The 21,073-nt window shown below is 41.1% G+C and overlaps 1 protein-coding gene across 1 annotated transcript in view; it reads left to right on the plus strand.

Annotated features, from left to right (window-relative positions):
- Positions 1-21,073, plus strand: part of zcchc2 (zinc finger, CCHC domain containing 2) — a gene marked incomplete at its 5' end in the record, with an annotated part of 120,942 nt that overhangs the window by 69,719 nt on the left and 30,150 nt on the right. Inside the window, 2 exons of the mRNA XM_080544538.1 lie at positions 163-263; positions 16,878-16,978. Coding sequence (XP_080400664.1) covers positions 163-263; positions 16,878-16,978 — 202 coding nt within the window. The remainder of the gene's footprint in view (positions 1-162; positions 264-16,877; positions 16,979-21,073) is intronic.

The raw sequence follows: 21,073 nt of genomic DNA on the forward strand, positions 1-21,073 counted from the left end.
CTCCAGAACGGGAATCGGACGCCCCGGCATGTTTTTGGGATTGCTTAGCTTAGTTTTACTGTAGCCTTCTATGTTTTACTAGTCAAGCTTACAAGACATACAGTAACCGCTCTTGTCTGTCTGACGCTAAAAGTGTTTGTGACCTTTTCTTTTCTTCCACAGCTTCCTAAGGAACAGTCCACTGAGTCATTTGAGAAGAGCATCCTCCAACTACTCAACCAGGGGGAGAAGTACGAGAGCAGGGAGGTGGAGAGGACGCTGAAGTGAGTTGTGTCTGCCTTGTCATCCTGTCACACCTGTTGTTGTTGTTGTTGTTGTTGTTGTTGTTGCCTCTGGCCTGTTTGGTTATCTGAGAGAGCACCATGACCGAGATTAGATTGAACAGTAACAGGAGTGTCTAGGCCTCGGTCACTCTTACTCTCTGCCAATGTTAGAGTAGTTAAGATCACTGCAGTTCACATTGTTACCGGTAGTACCCGCTCCATTCGGCAGGCAAGGGTTTCCTGTTTCTCAACCTAGTAACGCCACAGTGAGGTTTTCCATTCAAACATGACGGATGACTCAAATAGTGAAGTCCATCTGTCACCCAAAAGTGTCAGTCAGCTGGAGAGAAAGCTTCGACTAGTTAGAATGGCATCGTTGTCCTACTGTAGTAGTCTACTCCTAGACCTCAGGTGTTCTTAGACCTCAGGTGTTCTCAGACCTCAGGTGTTCTCAGACCTCAGGTGTTCTCAGACCTCAGATGTTCTTAGACCTCAGATGTTCTCTCAGGTGTTCTTAGACCTCAGGTGTTCTTAGACCTCAGGTGTTCTCTCAGGTGTTCTGAGTTTGAGTTGTGGAGTTCCCTCACGGTCTCCCAGGATGACGAGCCAACTGTACGTATCACATGATATTACTGTACGTATCACATGATATTACTGTATGTATTACATGATATTACTGTACGTATCACATGATATTACTGTACGTATCACATGATATTACTGTACGTATCACATGATATTACTGTACGTATCACATGATATTACTGCACGTAGCACACTGATGTAGATCTCATTAGGATATCCCCCAGCTGCCTGTCTGTTACAACATCACTGCAGACCTGTAACACTCATTCTCCTCCAGTCATCCTGAAGGAATGCTCACTTCCCTGAGCCAGGTTGATTTTTACATTTTAGGAAGGACTAAGCAGAGGCTTACAATATTCACTAGTGGCGTGTGTGTGTCCATGTATGTGCGTGTGTGTGTATGTGCGTGTGTGTGTGTCTGTGTGTGTGTGTGTGTGTGTGTGTGTGTGTGCTAGGGGTGCAACGGTTCAGTTGGTCCACAGTTCGGTATGAACCTCGGTTTTTGGGTCACGGTTTCGGTTCGGTTTCGGTACGTGTTTTTGTGCTTAAGGAGAAAAAAAATGCTACTATGTATTTACAAACTGTTACTTTACTTCGTTTTGCTTAAATACTTATGGAACTTTAACATTTAGACGCATTCCAGAATATGACTGGTATATTGTATAATATAAACAAATATAAATATATATAAACAAAAAAATAACAAAAACACTTTCAAATGTGACACCAGCCACTGTTTTGATAAACCAGTAGGCTACATTACTTACTGAAACTACAGATTGTAAGCTTTCAAATGACATGTCATACATTGAAATCCGAAAAAAGATGACGAAGTTAGAGTCATTTGAATGTTGTTAGACCTCAGGCACATATAGGGTTAAACTCCCTGTCATGAAACCGGAAGAAACGCTGCTAACAGCTAGCGGCTAACAAAGCACAGCGCTACGAAACTGTATTTTAATAACATCACAACATGCTGATAGAACATCAACATGCTAAAAACACATAACTACACATAATTAGATGATCACACAGTCCTTGCTTTTGAATACGTCCTAAAACTAAAGTATATTTACAAGCCATGTAAACCGATAGCCGATTACCGATAGCCTCCGGACAACAATAACAATGAATCCATTCCACAAAGTATAAATTTTAAGAGAGCTATTTATAGCGGTTTCACGTATGCGAGTGGTTTACGGTTTCACCAACTGCAGTTACAAATGTGCCTCTTAGGCTTGATGACTGGTATAGGAAAGATAGAAATGAAAGTAAAAATGCACTTAAGCTATGAGAGCTGTACCAGCTGTAGCCCATTGTGCGCATATTATGCTCATATACAACACACATGAAGCATTTCTTCGACACTCGTTTCTGTTCACTGTTTTCGTTCCCTCATCGCTGTATTCAATGCCAAAACCAGAATGAATGACCCCACAACGCAGATTTGTAGCATGGTCTCAACTCCGCTCGCCATGAACAAACATTTGAGCAAGTGTTCCAGACCAACTCCACCTCCGACTTTGAATGAAACGCAGCATAAACCGAAAACCGCCACAATTCACTAGTGTGTTGAACTGTGGAAGGCGGACCAAACCGTCCGTAAAAAAACGAGAACCGTTGCACCCCTAGCGTGTGCACATGTGTGTGTCTGTGTGTGTGTGTGTGTGTGTGTGTGTGTGTACGTGTGTGTGCATGCGTGCGTCCACGTGCGTGTGTGTGTCTGTGTGTGCGTGTGTGTCTGTGTGTCTGTGTGTCCGTGTGTGTGCACGTGCGCGTGTGTGCGTGCGTGTCCATGTAATGTACGTGTGACAGACTCCCAGCGTGCCTCAGAGACCAGAGGTGTGGTTCCTGTAGTTGTTGTGAAGGCAACAGCGCCCCCTCCTGGCAGGCAGCGCTGACAGACCACATCCAGTCAGTTCCATTTTTCTGGGAAAGTGAAACCCCTGGAAGACTGATAACCATGAGTAAACAACGCACGTTTCACATTCAGACCGGTGGCTGCTATTCTTTTTTTTCCCACTGACTTCCACCAGTTCCAGTCTGGCACACAAACAGACCGAGTAGTTGGTGAGATACAGAGGCTACCTGTGACTGTGTGTTGGCTCGGCCAGCCAAGCGTAAACACGCACGGCACACACAACAGGAGGAGCGAGCGTGGGGCAGATTAGGTTTCCCTCTTAAAGGGCAAGGCAACTGCTCCTCAGAAGGCTGGGTGAACCTATTGTTCCTCACAGCTAGCCACCACGACCGGGCGGTCACACCCAATGTCTGGTCATGTTACTGCCACGGTCTCACCCCCCGTGTCCAATGTCTAGCCCTGTTACTGTAAACAGACGACCCAGCAACAGTGAGATGAGATGAGGAGACAGCAGAGCCTTCCCCGGTGTTCACTTCACTGGCTTTTTATTCACTACTTTCACGAAACTGACTGTTGGCACTACTTCAGATTGAAGTCAGTGTGTTGTGGTGTGTTCAGCTGGCAGCAGATGTAATATATGTATTATATACAGATGTGATATATGTATTATATACAGATGTGATATACAGTGGGTTCGGAAAGTATTCAGACCCCCTTACATTTTTCACTCTTTGTCATATTGCAGCCATTTGCTAAAATCAATTATTTTCATTTTTTTCCTCGTTCATGCACACACAGCACCCAATATTGTCAGAATAACACAGACTTGTAGAAATGTTTGCAGATTTATTACAAAATAAACACTGAAATATCACATGGCCATAAGTATTCAGACCCTTTGCTGTGACACTTGTATATTTAACTCAGGTGCTGTCCAATTCTTCTGATCATCCTTGAGATGGGCCTACACCTTCATTGGAGTCAAGCCGTGCTTAATTATATTGATTGGACTTGATTAGGAAAAGCACACACCTGTCAATATAAGACCTTACAGCTCACAGTGTAAAGTCAGAGCAAATTAAGCAATATCACACGAGAGGGAGTGTGTTATACTGAATATCAGCACGGCTGTGATTCGGTCGTAGGTACGAGGCCGCAGGCCGAGTACCGAAGACAATCACAGCCGTGCTGATATTCAGTATAACACACGACCTCAAGTGTGATATTGCTTTTATACAACAGTTCTACAGCTCAATTTATTAATTAACAGTAATAAGTGACAACAGATTATGATTTGTTTGTTTATTTAATCATTTATTTTGGTTCCGTCAAGAAAAAATAGTTCCGCAACGGGACTGTTCAACTGGGGTCGGTTGCACCACTTCTTACTAAGTACAAACTAACCCTAGTTATAGCGTAAGTATTTACTAAATCAAGATTTAGTCACTACTAAACTTGAATGGGTTGCACCAAGCACACTAGTTATGACGTAGAGCAGGGGTCGGCAATTAGGTTTGGCCTCGGGCCAAATTTTTTTTTGAGCCACTAGATGGCGGGCCCGAACGTTTTTTTTTTTTTTTTTTTTTTTTCCTTAACACCAGGGGAGCCACCCCTCCTAAATTTCGTTGTTTGGTACCTGTACTGTAGCAATGACAATAAAGACCATTCTTCATTCCATTCATTCATTCATTCATTCATTCATAAGTAATTGATTGTTAAAAAATGTGACACGTTCTAATGCTTTGACTTTTCTTTCGAAAAATGTACACATCGCTAGTCAACTAACACAGCTTGTTTTGTGAGCCTGCTAACAATGTAAAGTAGTGTTGTAGTTAACTAGGTAACAATGTAAAGTAGTGTTCTAGTTAACTAGATAACAATGTAAAGTAGTGTTGTAGTTAACTAGGTAACAATGTAAAGTAGTGTTCTAGTTAACTAGGTAACAATGTAAAGTAGTGTTCTAGTTAACTAGGTAACAATGTAAAGTAGTGTTGTAGTTAACTAGGTAACAATGTAAAGTAGTGTTGTAGTTAACTAGGTAACAATGTAAAGTAGTGTTGTAGTTAACTAGGTAACAATGTAAAGTAGTGTTGTAGTTAACTAGGTAACAATGTAAAGTAGTGTTGTAGTTAACTAGGTAACAATGTAAAGTAGTGTTGTAGCTAACTAGGTAGCAGTCCAATCCATTACGTTGCAGTATTTTGGCTTGACTAGCAAGTTTGTGTTGTGATTCTCAACAACGTTGAAACGTAGTTTCACCCTTTTCCATAGTTTTGAATAATAAATGTGTGGACTGACGATGTAGCGCAGCCTAGCTTATTCTAATAATTATTTAACATACTTTCATTCTGAATGATTCCCCCCTCCTTCCAGACAAGGTACCCTTATTATTGGATTGGTTGTTTGGTGCCGGGTGAAGTTAGCTAAACATTTAACCTGCTAACTAGCAAGAGAAACATCATGTCACTCTCCAAAGGTGTAAAGAGGAAAGTTGACGGTGAAAACAGGGCATTTAAAGAGGAATGGACAGCGAACTATAATGTTCATCCTACCTGGTTTCATCAACGCAAAGCCGTTGTGAGACTCACATCTTCCGTGCTCACAATGTTCCCTTTCTATACATGCGAGTCGTCCTTTTCCTCAATGAATGTGATAAAGACGCACGAGAGGAATCGATTGATGCAAAAAAAAACTTGAGAACTGCCTGCGGATTAAAGTGACGTCCATATAACCAGATATCAAGCAAATACTGACCGATGGGAGATGCCACTTTTCACATTAAGTGAGTACCAAGCCTGTCGTTATTGTATTTAATAACCTAATTGTATTTTTTATATTTTGAATGAATGGCTCATTGTAATTATTATCCCTAATAGCGTGTTTGCTCTGTCGTTTCAGGAGCATAGGCCTATGCACCACCACCCCTCGCATAAGCGGATTACTTTTCTTTCTTTTCTTTTTTTCACCGATTTTGTTGTCAATGTTTTTCAGAATATTAAACTGAATTTGCTTTGTTACTGTTCATATGTGTGTTGCAGTCACATATACGTAAACATTACGTTTGAATTATTTACTGAGCTGGTGTTATTTTTTTCAAACCACACACGGCTATTTCAGCACTACACGTTGTCCACCTACTTATGATTCACTATGAGGGGTTCAGCGTCAGTGCGCTTCGGTGCACCCCGCTGCCTGATTGTCTGTCCCTGTGTCATTCACTCTCAACATGGATAAAAGTACAATAAGCATTATTCAGGTGGAGGTAGATTCTCTATTCGGACATTATAGGCGCTATATGTGGGACTGTCGGTCCGATATTGTAAAAAAAAAAAAAAAAAAAAAAAAAAAGTGGATTCTCAAAATATTCTGCTGGGCCAAATATTATTGGTGATGGGCCAGCAATGGCCCGCGGGCCGCCTATTGCCGACCCCTGACGTAGAGCTTAGTAACTACTAAATATTTATACATACCCCTAGGGTGGTGTAAGTTATAACTAACTCTAAATATTTATACATACCCCTAGGCTGGTGTAAGTTATAACTAACTCGTAGCTTACTGTCGTTACCTCAGCGGAGATCAAGTAGCCTGCTGAAGCAGGGGAAACCAGACTATCTTAGCAACGTAATGTTGCTAGCGAAGTTTCCCACAGAAGTGGGGAAAAAAACGTCAGATCAGATAAACGGGTTATTTTGATAAACCGGACACATTTTGGGAATATATATGGCTACTTTCTCGCCTGAAAACATATTAAAACTTCATAAAATGACATATTAACACTTGTAGAGCCAAATTAAAGCTTTTAGCCAATGGCGGCCAAAATGGAGGATTTAAAAACGGAGGGTTTTGCTTTGCTCGCTGATTGGCTAATGTAGTCTAATTAACGGTCATTTAATAGAACACCTGTGCGGCGGAGTGCTACATATAGTTAAAAGTCCCAGTGCTGTTATACTATGTATCGTAACTCATGGAATGCCTCTTGTCTAATCAAATTACTTGGTCGGAACTAACTGTTGTATAATGAGAATCATGATGTCGAAGGAACTGACTGAAGAGCTGAGAGACAGAATTGTGGCAAGGCACAGATCTGGCCAAGGCTACAACAAACAATTCTGTTCAGTGTTTCCTCCAGGAATTTTTACATTAGTGGCGGATAGCCCTGTCCGCGCGATTTTTTCCCCGCGTGCACGCGCATGAAACGCGCACGCACGCTCAAAACAACGACCTAATTTCAACCAAAACTAGAGGGAGGATGGCAAAAAAAAAGAAAAAGAATATACAGAATATAAACTTGTGACTGACAGTCACATACACACACACAAAGATCATCAGCTATAATATAATACGAAGTAGGCCTATATGAGCACAAAAGCGGCTAACCTTACTGATTAACTGTTTACTGTAGTGCCGAGAGACGGGAGTCGTAGGCGGCGTATCAAATGACAAAGCTAAACGTTTAATGAAGGACATGAACGATTGTCAACAACACACTCAAGCAGTAAATAGAACAGACTAAACAACTTGGGTACTACGCACTCAACTGCGGACGGAACAATACTAGTAGTTCCGTGCGTGAATTATGTCAACCCACCACATTACACAAGTAAAATCACAGTCAGATGGAGCATTCGGTAAACAGCTGAGTATCAGCTGAGTTAAAGAAAACAAACTCTTACCTTTGATGACACCCACATGAGCCCTGTTTTCCCGTACTTCTCCCGTGTGTCTCTTATTGTCCAAATGTTCCCTGAATTTTAGCTGCATGTTTTTCCAGCATGTAATTCCGTTGTCAATAAAAAAATCGACTCCCCTTCTTTTTTCCCTGCCAATACTGTCGTTGCTAAAGTGACGGCACATAAGAATCGTTTTTTGACTTGCTAATGTCTGCTGATACACCAACACAGCTAGCCGATGCTGATGGCTCTCCCGCTGTAGTTGTAGCTGGTGGTGGTGGTACCCCGCCATAAACGTTGTTAGCTGATCCACCACCTAGCTCCTTTGCTCCTGTCAGCCATGCAGTTTCGGATCGCTCATAGCCACTGCTAGCTTCAGCAATATTTGAAGTGTCTGGGACATCTTTTTTCTTGAAAAATCCATCCATCTGTCGCTGTTTTCGTTTAATTTTTCGAAGTTATTTAACGTGATATCTTATTTGTGCACCTAGCTAGCTAGATCAGCTTTTTGTATCTTTTAGATGGTTCACATTTAGACCAATCAGGAGTAGCCCTTGTGTCACGTCGTCAACTGAATGTTTAATGTCATTAATCTGATTTTGGATCTGCGGTTAGAGAGAGATGGGCGTGGATTTAGGTGCACTTTTAGTCAACATCCATTATAGCGCTGATCTAGGATCATATATATTTTAATCAGCTAAAATGTTCAGATTCTTTTTTTGTTTTTGTTTTGTTTTGTGGACTGAATCAATTAGTGGCGGAGGAAATTCATTCGTGGCGGCCCGCCACCAATAAATGCATATAGAGGAAACACTGCTGTTACACTTAAGGTTCCTAAGAGCACAGTGGCCTCCATAATCCTTAAATGGAAGAAGTTTGGGACGACCAGGACTCTTCCTCGAACTGGCCGTCCGGCCAAACTGAGCATCCGGGGGAGAAGAGCCTTGGTGAGAGAGGTAAAGAAGAACCCAAAGATCACTCTGGCTGAGCTCCAGAGATGCAGCGGGGAGATGGGACAAAGTTCTAGAAAGACAACCATCACTGCAGCCCTCCACCAGTCGGGGCTTTATGGCAGAGTGGCCCGACGGAAGCCTCTCCTCAGTGCAAAACACATGAAAGCCTGCATTGAGTTTGCCAAAAAACACCTGAAGGACTCCCAGACTCTGAGAAATAAAATTCTCTGGTCTGATGAGACCAAAATCGAACTTTTTGGTCTTAATTCTAAGCGGTATGTGTGGAGAACACCTGGCACTGCTCATCACCTGCCTAATACCATCCCTACAGTGAAGCATGGTGGTGACAGCATCAGGCTGTGGGGGTGTTTTTCAGCTGCAGGGACAGGACGACTGGTTGCAATTGAAGGAAAGATGAATGCAGCCAAGTACATTGATATCCTGGACAAAAACCTTTTCCAGAGTGTTAGACCTCAGAATGGGCCGAAGTTTCACCTTCCAACAAGACAATGATCCCAAGCACACAGCTAAAATAACGAAGGAGTGGTTTCAGAACAACTCTGTGAATGTTCTTGAATGGCCGAGCCAGAGTCCTGACTTAAATCCAATTGAGCATCTCTGGAGAGACCTGAAGATGGCTGTCCAGTGTCCACCAACGTCCACCATCCAACCTGACAGAACTGGAGAGGATCTGCAAGGAGGAATGGCAAAAGATCCCCAAATCCAGGTGTGAAAAACTTGTTGGATCATTCCCAAGAAGACTCATGGCTGTATTGGCTCAAAATGGTGCTTCTACTAAATACTGAGCAAAGGGTCTGAATACTTATGGCCATGTGATATTTCAGTGTTTATTTTGTAATAAATCTGCAAAAATATCTACAAGTCTGTGTTTTTCTGACAATATTGGGTGCTGTGTGTGCATGAACGAGGAAATAAATTAAATTAATTGATTTTAGAAAATGGCTGCAATATGTCAAAGTGTGAAAAACTTAAGGGGGTCTGAATACTTTCCGAACCCACTGTATGTATTATATACAGATGTGATATATGTATTATATACAGATGTGATATATGTATTATATACAGATGTCATATATGTATTATATACAGATGTCATATATGTATTATATACAGATGTGATATATGTATTATATACAGATGTGATATATGTATTATATACAGATGTGATATATGTATTATATACAGATGTCATATATGTATTATATACAGATGTCATATATGTATTATATACAGATGTGATATATGTATTATATACAGATGTGATATATGTATTATATACAGATGTGATATATGTATTATATACAGATGTGATAAATGTATTATATACAGATGTGTTATATGTATTATATACAGATAAGATATATGTATTATATACAGATGTGATATATGTATTATATACAGATGTGATAAATGTATTATATACAGATGTGTTATATGTATTATATACAGATAAGATATATGTATTATATACAGATGTGATATATGTATTATATACAGATGTGATATATGTATTATATACAGATGTGATATATGTATTATATACAGATGTGATATATGTATTATATACAGATGTGATATATGTATTATATACAGATGTGATATATGTATTATATACAGATGTCATATATGTATTATATACAGATGTAATACATAGCATTCAGTGTTTCCCCTAGGTTTGCTGCCTTGGGGGGGTGGCATGGACTGTGGCATGGATGACGCTGGTATGTCGCAGGGTCTTACCCCCAGGGGGTAAGACCCTGCGACATACCAGCGTCATGTCCAGGGGGTGTACTAACTTGTACATTAAGCCGCCTCACGCTACGGAAACAGGAGATAGGCTCCTGCCCTATGGGCCGTTAGGCTCGAGAACCATCGGTTCTCAAAGCTACTTACTTATGTGGTCTTGACTACCTGTCCACTTTCTGCCTTGACCCTACCTGTCCACCTCTTGCCTTGACCCTATACCAGTCATGTCAAAGTCAAATACACAGGGGGCCAAAATAAAAAAAATGGTACAAGTGGAGGGCCGGGCTGGTTCAATGTTTATTTAAACTCGCAATTATTGCACATATTGAACCAATACCAATAACACAGCCTATATTGCACTTAACATTAATCATTAAATTAAATTAAGTAAAACATAAATAAAATCAGTTGCAATATTTTCTCAAGGCTCTTTCAGTAATAAATTGAAAATATAAAAAATGTTTAACAGGTAAACAGCAAAATAATTTTCATTCAAAGCTCAATGGCAAGATAAATGCAAAAATGAAACAGCATGCATTAAAAACAAATCAGTGTGCTGCTCTGATCCTCACCAATGACTGTCTTTTATAATACAATTAGAAAAGTTAGTGCAAAAGTGCTAAACAGTTGCATTAATTTCTTAGGCAACATTTCCCTGGGTCCATTCAACTGGAGAATTTTTTTTTTATGTTTCCACAGCTATGCCGATGACACGCAACTGTACATTTCTGCTGAACCAAATGATACTTCAGCTATAGACTCCATTACGAACTGCCTTCTAGCAATAAATAAATGGATGAACAATAACTTCCTGAAGCTAAACGAGGACAAAACTGAAGTCCTACTGATCGGCCCTAAAGCAAAGAGGGATATGCTGCTTAATAATCTGGGGAAACTGACATCATGGATTAAACCTGAGGTTACAAGTCTAGGGGCCGGTTTCACAGACAAGGCTTAAGCCTAATCCTAGACTAAAAAGCATCTTCAATGGAGATTTTACATTGAAAGTGTGATTTAGTCCAGGACTAGGCTTAAGCCTTGTCTGTGAAACCGGCCCTATATGTTATTTTCGACTCAGACCTAAGCTTCAAGTCCCATATTAACAAGGTGACGAAAACATCATTCTTTCACCTTAGAAACATTGCTAAAGTAAGACCACTTATAAACCAAAAAGATGCTGAAAAACTGATTCATGCCTTTGTCTCAAGCCGGCTCGATTACTGTACCACACTTTTTACTGGCCTTCCTAAAAAAACTACTGCAAGACTTCAGCTCATTCAAAACTCTGCAGCTCGACTTCTAACTAGAACCAAGAGGAGAGAACACATTACTCCCGTCCTAGCTACTCTGCACTGGCTGCCAGTAACATGTAGGGTTGATTTTAAGGTCCTCCTCCTTATATACAAAGCCCTTAATGGGCGAGGCCCAAAGTACATTGCTAATTCCCTTGCCACTTATGTGCCCTCAAGAACACTAAGATCATCTATCGCAGGTTTATTAGAGGTTCCCAGCAATAGTCAGAAGAAGATCGGGAGTGCAGCCTTTGCCAACTATGCCCCAAAGCTTTGGAACACATTACCTTTAGAGATCAGGGAAGCCAGCTCACTAAATATTTTTAAAAGAAAGCTTAAAACGCACTTCTTCAATATAGTCTTCAACTAGGTCATCTGCACCTGCCTACTACTCATTTGCCAGCTACTGCACTTTAAATGCCCTTTTTAAAATTATTTTTTATTGTATTTTCTTTACCTTTTCTTTTTACTGTTTTCCCCTGCTCTTATATTCGAAAGACTTAAATTGGTGTGAAAATAAAATAAAGCCCAGTCTTGCCATTAGGCAAGTGGTTGTAAATATTTTCATAGGCAAAGGATTTAAGTTGGTGTGAAGATAGGAAACAATCACAGTCTCTCTTTTTAGTGTTTTCCCCTGCTTTTATATTCATTCTATGCATGTATAGGTTTTTATATATGTTTTTATATTCACTTTATGTTCTTATTCCTGTTGTAAAGCACTTTGAGCTGCATTTCTTGTATGAAAGGTGCTATATAAATAAAGTTGTACTTACTTACTTACTTTTACTTTCTCACCTGGTTCTTGCGCTCTCTCTCTCTGGTGCACCATCCTGCTCTCTCTCCTTCTCTCCCTCTCTATCCTCCTCTCTCCCTCTTTAGCTGTCAACCAAAAGGCAAACATAACAACCAGAGTATTTATAATCTAATAAGAGGTATAAATTGATCCATATCAATTTATAACATAATTATAATTGAATATTGGATTGCTGTGGGCAATGCAGTCAGATAATGTAATTTTGACTTTACTCTCTCACCTGAAAATAAATCGTATGTCCAACTATAAAAAACAGAGTGAGATTTTGTGTTTTTCTCCCACCCAATTATTTGTGCTAGTTTCCTGCAATTTGACATACTTAACCACAACATTCACACCTCCCACCCTAACCTAAGTATAACAACCATGTCACCGTTGGTGATGAGGGTGTTGACCACTTCTCTTAAAAATACATACATCGCGTGTATGTGAGTCGAAGGAATTGCAGCTCACAGACAAGTTTATTTCGTGCAAAAAACCTTGTGATATTAATAAACAACATGCGGTTTGAAAGTACCAGTAGGCTACCAGATACGATGTTGTATGCAACATTTTTATTTGATTTGATTTATTGACAAAAAAATACAATACATCGGCCAAGCAATGATCCTACTTGTGATTGTCAGGGATAGAGCGATAAAGTCTGTGACTTGTTTCCGTCGCTGTCCCTGGTGGACTTGCTACGTTCTTACATGCAGCTCGCGTGAACACAGGTTCTTCCATCAGCGCTCGCCTCCCGCTTCGACTGCAAACTCAAGTTAACGCGCGTGCAGAAAGATGCCATGAAACTCAGGTCCGGTAGCTTTCTTTCAAGGAATTTCAAAAATCAAAGTCCCGTAAAACAATTGTTATTTCTCGCCGTGAGAAATAGAGGTGCGGCGTGAGAACTGAAGCGAAGTATGGAGATAGGTTTGGCTATGCGAGACTACTGGCGGACTTAAGGCCAATGCACACAGCGTGCGATTTCTGTTGCGCGTCAACATTCCATTTTGAAGTTTGAATTGAAGTCTATGAGAACATCGCATCTCAACACACACGGCCCCGATTTTAATCGCACGGCGAAAATTCGATTCCATTCATTTTGAAGCTAACATTTGCAAAATTTGACAGTGCGACAAAACTCGCACGCCGTGTGCTTTGTCCCATTCAAAATGAATGGAATCGAATTTTCGCCGTGCGATTAAAATCGGGGCCGTGTGTGTTGAGATGCGATGTTCTCATAGACTTCCATTCAAACTTCAAAATGGAATGTTGACGCGCAACAGAAATCGCACGCTGTGTGCATTGGCCTTTACAGATCGTTACCAACGAGCCCATGGGCTTGCCACTCGCCAGATTCGGGTTGGGTGCATTTAAAAAAGCGGATATTTTAGCCTACTTGTCAGATGTTTTGGTGTCTACGTCCGTAATAATTCCTCTTTCTTGGGGAGGCGGGGGGTTCCGTTGGGGGGGGCGGCCATGGTAGGGGAAACACTGGCATTGTAAACTATGGAGCGGATCCTCTGGAATGGAAGGGGATCCTCTGGGAGAGGCAGAGGAGAGTTTTCCTTATAAAGTACAACTACAGCCTTCAAATATAGGTCAGCCCCATCACTTTAGGGCCAGGAAAGGAATTTGATTCAGCGTATTACTGTTTTCCCCCCTCTCAGGGTAATATATATATATATATATATATATATATATATATATATATATATACAGTGCTGCTTGAAAGTATAGGTTTGTTTTTACCATGAAATCTTTATTTAGTATTTTTTATCGGACATAACAGGTTTATATTTACCAATTCCATATGTTGGTTTAGAGGGAATCATGCCTGTAGTAGGAAAACTAAATTATAAAGAAATTAGTGCAGGTGCAAAAATAAGTGAACCTCTTCAGTCAATAGCTTGTGGCACCTCCATTAGCAGCGATAACTTGGAGTAAACGTCTCGTAGAGCCACTAATCAGTCTCTGACATCTGGTTTGAGATATGTTTGCCCACTCCTCCTTACAGAAGTGAGCCAGTTGAGTGATGTTTGAGAGGTGTCTGGCATGAACTGCTTCAGGTCCTGCCACAGCATCTCAATTGGATTTAGGTCAGAATTTGATTGGCCAATCCAAAACACAAATCTTTATCCTGAGCCATTCTTTGGTATATTTGTTTGAATGCTTTGGGTCGTTGTCTTTTGAAAGACCCATTTTAGCTTCTTGACTGATGGCTTGAAGTTCTGTTAAAAAATCTCCTGGTATACTTCAAAAAGCATGGTTCCCTTAATGATGTGGAATCGGCCAGGTCCAGAGGAGGAAAAGCAGCCCCAGATCATGACATTCCCACCACCAGGCTTAACTGTTGGGATGAGGTTCTTTTGGTGGTAGGCACTAGTGTTGGGTTTTCGCCAAACAGTGGATTTGATTGTGACCTGATCTGTCCAGAGAATGGACTTCCAGAGTTGAGAAGGGCAGTTTGGTTATTTTCTGACAGCAGAGGCTTCTTCCTAGCAACCCTAGTGTTGTTGTTACTGTTGAAGCAGCACAGTTACCTGAGATGCAGCAAGGGAGGTCTGCACATCTCTACATCAGGGTTTCCGTTAACCGGTAATTACCGGTCTTTGTCCGGTAAAATTTGTTGAAGTCCGACAAATTGAAAACTCGTCGGACATAATGTCCGGCGAAAATAATTCCCTCTAAGCACAATTTGAATACAATTCGCAAAAGTTCACATTCTGATTCCTTCTATTTTAAAAAGGCGAATATATAGGCTATGTATTTATTTTATTATGATATGATTTGACACCGGCATGATGATGACTCCTAATGTGTAGGCTGGCCTATGCGAAACAGCGGTTGTTTCCGGTGTGCGCTATAACTCGTGCACAATCGAGTCGAGGCAGAGAGGAGGATAGCGATGTTTCTCTCTGTGATAGTGTGATTATGCAAGCCTTTTCTGAAAGGGATGAGAACCCGATTGTTTCAGCTTCTCCCAGGGAGAAAGTGGTAGAGTTACCATCCTCCCCGAGTCCTACAATACCATCCGCTGACAGCCTATCTCTGCCTGTAACCGGCGAGCGATTGCGTGTCGCTCAAGTAGCTGATCAGTCATTAAACAAATGTTTTTTACATGCAGCTAGTGAGGAATCTGAAATAGGGGGCAACGTAGTTTATTTCCTTAACGATGGGATATTAATGCGTAAATGGTCTCCTCCTAATGCAAATGGTTGTGAGTGGAATACTGTAAAACAAGTGGTTGTGCCTGTGGGTTATAGACAACAGGTGTTATCTGTAGCACATGAGAGCCAGTGGTCAGGACATTTAGGTATAACTAAAACTTATCAGCTGATATTGAAACATTTCTTTTGGCCCGGACTAAAGGCGGATGTTGCCAAGCACTGCCGCTGTTGCCATACTTGTCAGATGGCGGGTAAGCCTAATCAATCCATTCCACCCGCACCATTGCATCCCATTCCTGCTATAGGGGAGCCATTTGAACGTGTAATAATTGATTGTGTTGGACCTTTGCCTAGGACTAAAAGTGGAAGTCAGTATTTGCTCACTATTATGTGCGCTGCTACTCGTTTTCCCGAAGCTGTTCCGTTGCGTAACATATCAGCCAGCTCAGTGGTGAAAGCTTTAACAAAGTTTTTTTCCACATTCGGTCTTCCTCTTGTTATACAATCTGACCAGGGCACTAACTTTCAGTCTAAGCTTTTCAAACAAGCCCTAAGAACGTTAGGGGTACGATGTCACGCCAGAAGCCTACATGCTTGCACTGTTCAATAAAATGTTATACATCTAGACATTGTGGTATTTCTTTATATACGTATCCCAGCCTGCCTATCAATTGTTTCTCAATAAACAGTTATGTTCTCCTCATTGTCATACTCCCGAGTCCGATTACCGGTAAGTATGATTTGACAGGCAGCTAAACGAAATGCCTTCCCAACCAGCGAGACCTGGTTATAGAAATGACGTTGTTTTATTGATAAAAAAAGGGTAAAACTGGAAAGAGAAAAACTCACATTAATCCCAAACAATTTAACAAACTTCAGTTAACGTAATGTGGAGTCCGTTCATTGATCGATGCTGTCTGTTCGGTTCCCAGTGAGGCGCCCGTTCAGCGCTGGACATAATGGCATAGCGCGCATGCGAATCATGTTATATTATTATATATTATATAGCTCGCATCTAATCGTATCGGATGAGAAATAGACATTAAATGGCATATATAGGCCGCTACACAACAGTAATCACCGCGACAAACAGCTATATTATATTTTAATATGATGACCGGAATATCTCACGTTTGTCCGGTAAATCGAAATCTTCCCGGACACGATGTCCGGCGGCAATTTTTTCTAACGGAAACCCTGCTCTACATATTATGTATGGTTGGTTTTTACCTGATTGGTTATTTTTCTTGCGACTCTTGGGGATGTTTTGGAAGGGTGTCCAACTGTCCACTTCTAGGCTGAGTTGCCGTCATTAATATTAATAATATTCATGTCTGATCTACATTTCATGTGAATAGCTGCAATGCAAATATGTTGAATTAAAAACGTGATTGTTGATGTACTGTTGATGGGTTGAGTACTTATTTCCCCCGCTGTATAAAAGAGATCTATGTGTTGTGAAATGAAGTGTGTTTATGACTGAAACCTCTTTTCTGACTCTTTTCTTTTCTCTCCTCCTACAGGGAGAAGTTTCTCTCTGCTCCTCAAGCCTTCAGACAGACAAGCACGGTCTGTGGATTCTTCCACTTTGACTCTTCCTCCTCCAGCCCCATCTGCAGCAGATGTAAGTCGTGTGCGTGTGCGTGCGATTCCTGCATGTGTAAAGGATTATATAAGACGTGAATCCTCCATAGCAGAAGCCCCGCCCCCGTTTACATAACCACAAGACATAAGCCCCGCCCCCGTTTACATAACCACAAGACATCCACAACACGCTCCGTCCCTCAGCCTGACGTACCCACACCTCCTGGCTCTCAGTCCTGGAGCCAGACGGACAGACAGCTCCTCTGTCTGGAGCCAGACGGACAGACAGCTCCTCTGTAGGCTGGACTTGCTGCTCCAGGCCTGCGCCTCCCTCCAGTGGTAGGCAGGTGATGGACGGCCCTCCAGCTCTGGGAGAGAAGCTCCCGGAAGGCCGTTACATCCTCCAAAACCAACACACAGTCCTGGTGCTCTGCTGTCTGCTCAGGGACACAGGGTCGTTTAGAGTTTTTATTAGGACCTCTTTTAGCCAATGACTAATCTTCCAAGAGTCCTTACATTAAAACATTACAAAAATCTGTATTTCATTACTTCATACACTTTCAGTACATGTCAATAAACCTTCTGAAACATGGCATTAAAACACATTGATACACAATACATAACAATAGCAGAAAAGCAATACATTCACTTGGTTTTGCATAAATGTGACAACTGACAATGAAAAGGGCTACCTGTAGGCGAAATCATTTTTCTGTTTTTTACATGTGCTTAAACTACAGATTGTAAGCTTTCAAATTATGAATCATACATTGAAATCGGAAACAAATTGAAGACGACATGAGTATTTGAAAGTTGCTACACCTGAAATCACTAAGCACAGAAAATCCCCTTCAAAGATATTGTTTTTTCTCACCTTTACAGCCAAGTAATGGGCGGTAACAATGTCTGGTTAACCCCACCCCCTACCACTCAGCTGTCAATATCTGTCAGTGTTACTCACTGGGTCAGATAGCTATAGCTAACATTATTACCTAGCAAGGTATTACCTAAGCTAAGCCAGCTTATCATTATGGAGGCTTTATGGTTGTTGTAACTATTATTCTTTTAATGATACAAAAAAGTATTGAATCAGAATCAGAATTTATTTTACAGTACACAATAATACAAATCTTTGGCTGTGGTTCTTCAACATTAGCTTTGCAGCAAGGTACATAATCACAACAATACCATCATCACAATAATCACAAGTAAATAAGTAAAGTAAGTAATGATAAGTAATAAAGTGATAAGTGATGGTAGTCGCACTACAGCAGAATTAAAGTGCAATCAATAGTGTAACATGCTGTGCAAAGTTCAACAAGATGAAAATGAAAGTGTTCAGGTATTTCTCAAGTAGTCAGGTAGTGTGCAATTCCTGTGTCCTAATGTTTTCAACATTAGCATTGCAGCAAGGTACATAATCCCAATAATAAGTAAATGAGTAAAGTAAGTAGTGATAAGTAATACCGTTTTCTGAGTTTTTCTGAGGTGCTGTGGAGTCATGTGGTGTCTTTTGAGTCATGTGGTGTCTTTTGCCTCATCTGAACAGAATTATCTGATCAAAAAGATACTTATGTCTTCTGAAACAGACAAAAAATAAACACAGTTAGCTAGCTGTACACGGTATCAACAACACAACTTATAAGAACAGCATAATGTGCTACTATGCGATTGTTTTAGAAAGTCTTACGCAATACCACACAACTTACTAGCTAATGCTAGCTAGCTAACACGGCTAGCCCAACCCAAGTGACAAAAGACAAACAGTTAACTAACTGTACACAGTAGCAACAACACAACTTATAAGAACAGCATAATGTGCTACTATGCGATTGTTTTAGAAAGTCTTTAAAAGGCAATACGACGACACAGAACGTACTAGCTAATGTTCGCTAGCTAACGCGACTAGCCCAACACAAACAAAGGACTGTAGGCTACTTACTTGTGGTATGTTGATCCCGTGAAATCCGTATGTTGTCCTAGTAAAGTTTCATTTCTTGGGGACTTTCTTTGTGCCTTCAGTCATTACTGAACAATTGATGAGCTAAGCAGTGTTCATTCTAAACAGTGTTCATTCTAAGCAGAACACATTCTCAAAACAAAGGGCACAAAGGGCTTCCTTTGTCCCTCCCCCTAGAGCTCAACAGCCAATCACACCCAAGTGAAAGCATACATGTATTTTCATGACAAACAAGCCTATTTTGTTGCTAGATTACACTTATTTAATGAACGTAAAACTGTTCGGAAAAATAACGAGTGGGTACTTCACATCTTAAAGTTGAATGTTAGCTAAAAACCCGAAAATCTGAGTTTTAGGTCAGAAATACTTTGAATGCTGATTTCACGTATTTCTGTTTTCCGAGAGGTGTCTTATTACATCGTTAGTCGACACAAATTAGTCCCCATGACCATCAAAGTGAGTTTTGATGTGTTTCTTGAAGTCTCTCCTAGGTAGGCCTCTGATAGGGCTTTCACACCGGCAAAGAACCGTGCCGGTTCGCGTTCGCAAACCAAGTCTGGAACCGGCCGGCACGTTCAGACCGAAGCTCAATTGGTTCGGAACCTGAAAAGTTGGTTCGCAGCGGGCACCAAAAAATAGTGGTTCTCAAGCGCGAACCAAAACGTAGAACAGTCACGTCGTCAGTGGGTGTGTCATATTCTAGGCTGCAGAGACCAGCAAGGAGGAAGTAGACAAAATCAAATCTAATCCATATCTAATCATTAGTGATCAAAAACAATATCAAAAGTGTCATTATTCTCTTTATCTTCCTCACATGCTCAGCAAACACACACACACGCACACGCGCGCGGACATGCGCGAACGCGAATTTCGTAAGCCATTTCTATTCCAGTAACGGAGCAGCTGATTAGTAAAAGAACGCATATAGAAAGTGTCTTTTGTTTTGTTTCACAGAAAATAGTGTTTATTTCAGATACTGTAGTGGAAGATATTATCCTCTCTTCCAGTGAAGTAGCCGCCATCTAGTTGTGAAATGTTTGTTTATCCCGCCCCTTCATCACCCAGCGTTGATGACGCGGATGGTTCAGGTTACACTGGTATGAACACGGGCTCGTTCGCCAGACAGCACCAAGGTTCGGAGGTTTCCGAACGCGAACCGGCACGGTTCTTTGCCGGTGTGAAAGCCCTATGAGAGAGGCAGGTAGCCTATTCCATAAAGCTATTGCTCTGTAAGAAAATGTGCGCTTACCACTAGAACATCTAAAATTCGGAGTGACATAATTAGATGTCTGTGTAGTTCTTGTATTCAATGAATGTCTGTTTCTCACCAACTTGTGTCTGGAAAGTATTGATTTGGGCCTGTTTTTTGTTTGGATATTGTGAAAAAGATTTATTTCAGACCTATCAATTCTATCACTAACTGATGACAACTGATAAGTATTTATTCATAATATCCACTCATATTGGTACTGTATATTTTGTCTTGAGTATTGTCGTGTTGTCGTCTTGTTGTATGTACTGTAGCTTGTTTAGTATGGTTGAATACCAAATCATGTTCCTAGTGCTGCACATGGCCAATAAAGTTGAATTGAATTGACCAGCCGAGGATATTATGACGCTCAATAACTGGGGGATCATATGAGCATTTTAGTATGATTCAGCTGCTTTGTTCTGTGCTATCTGCAGTCTCTTGATGGGAAGTGTGTGTGTGTGTGTGTTTTTGATTGATTGATTGAAAACCTTTATTGTCCCCAATGGGGAAATTTTGTTGTCAAACAGCTCAGTTAGGGCAGAAAACATTCAATACAGAAAACAGAAAACATTCAATAAAATACATAAAACAGTGCAGGCTCAATAAGTAAAAAGTTCCAAAAGTTCCAGCTCCAGGTCTCCCCCACCCTGCAGGGCCTGGTTGTAGAGTCGGAGTGCAGCTGGAACAAAGGACTGTCCAAATCTTTTTGTACTTTGGCGGGGGAGAACAAATCTGTGGCTGAACTTGCTCCTCATCCCCGCCAGCTCGCAGTACATCGGGTGGGAGGGATTGACCAGCATGGCCGCCAGTTTTTTCCCCATCCTCTGTCCAGCCCGGTCCCCACCACAGAGCTGGCCTTCTTCACCAGTTTGTTTAGCTTCGCAGCATCCCTGGCACAGATGTTTTCACCCCAGCAGGCCACG

The sequence above is a fragment of the Nansenia antarctica genome (assembly GCF_963989245.1).
Source record: "Nansenia antarctica genome assembly, chromosome: 13".
In the NCBI taxonomy this organism is placed as follows: domain Eukaryota; kingdom Metazoa; phylum Chordata; class Actinopteri; order Argentiniformes; family Microstomatidae; genus Nansenia; species Nansenia antarctica.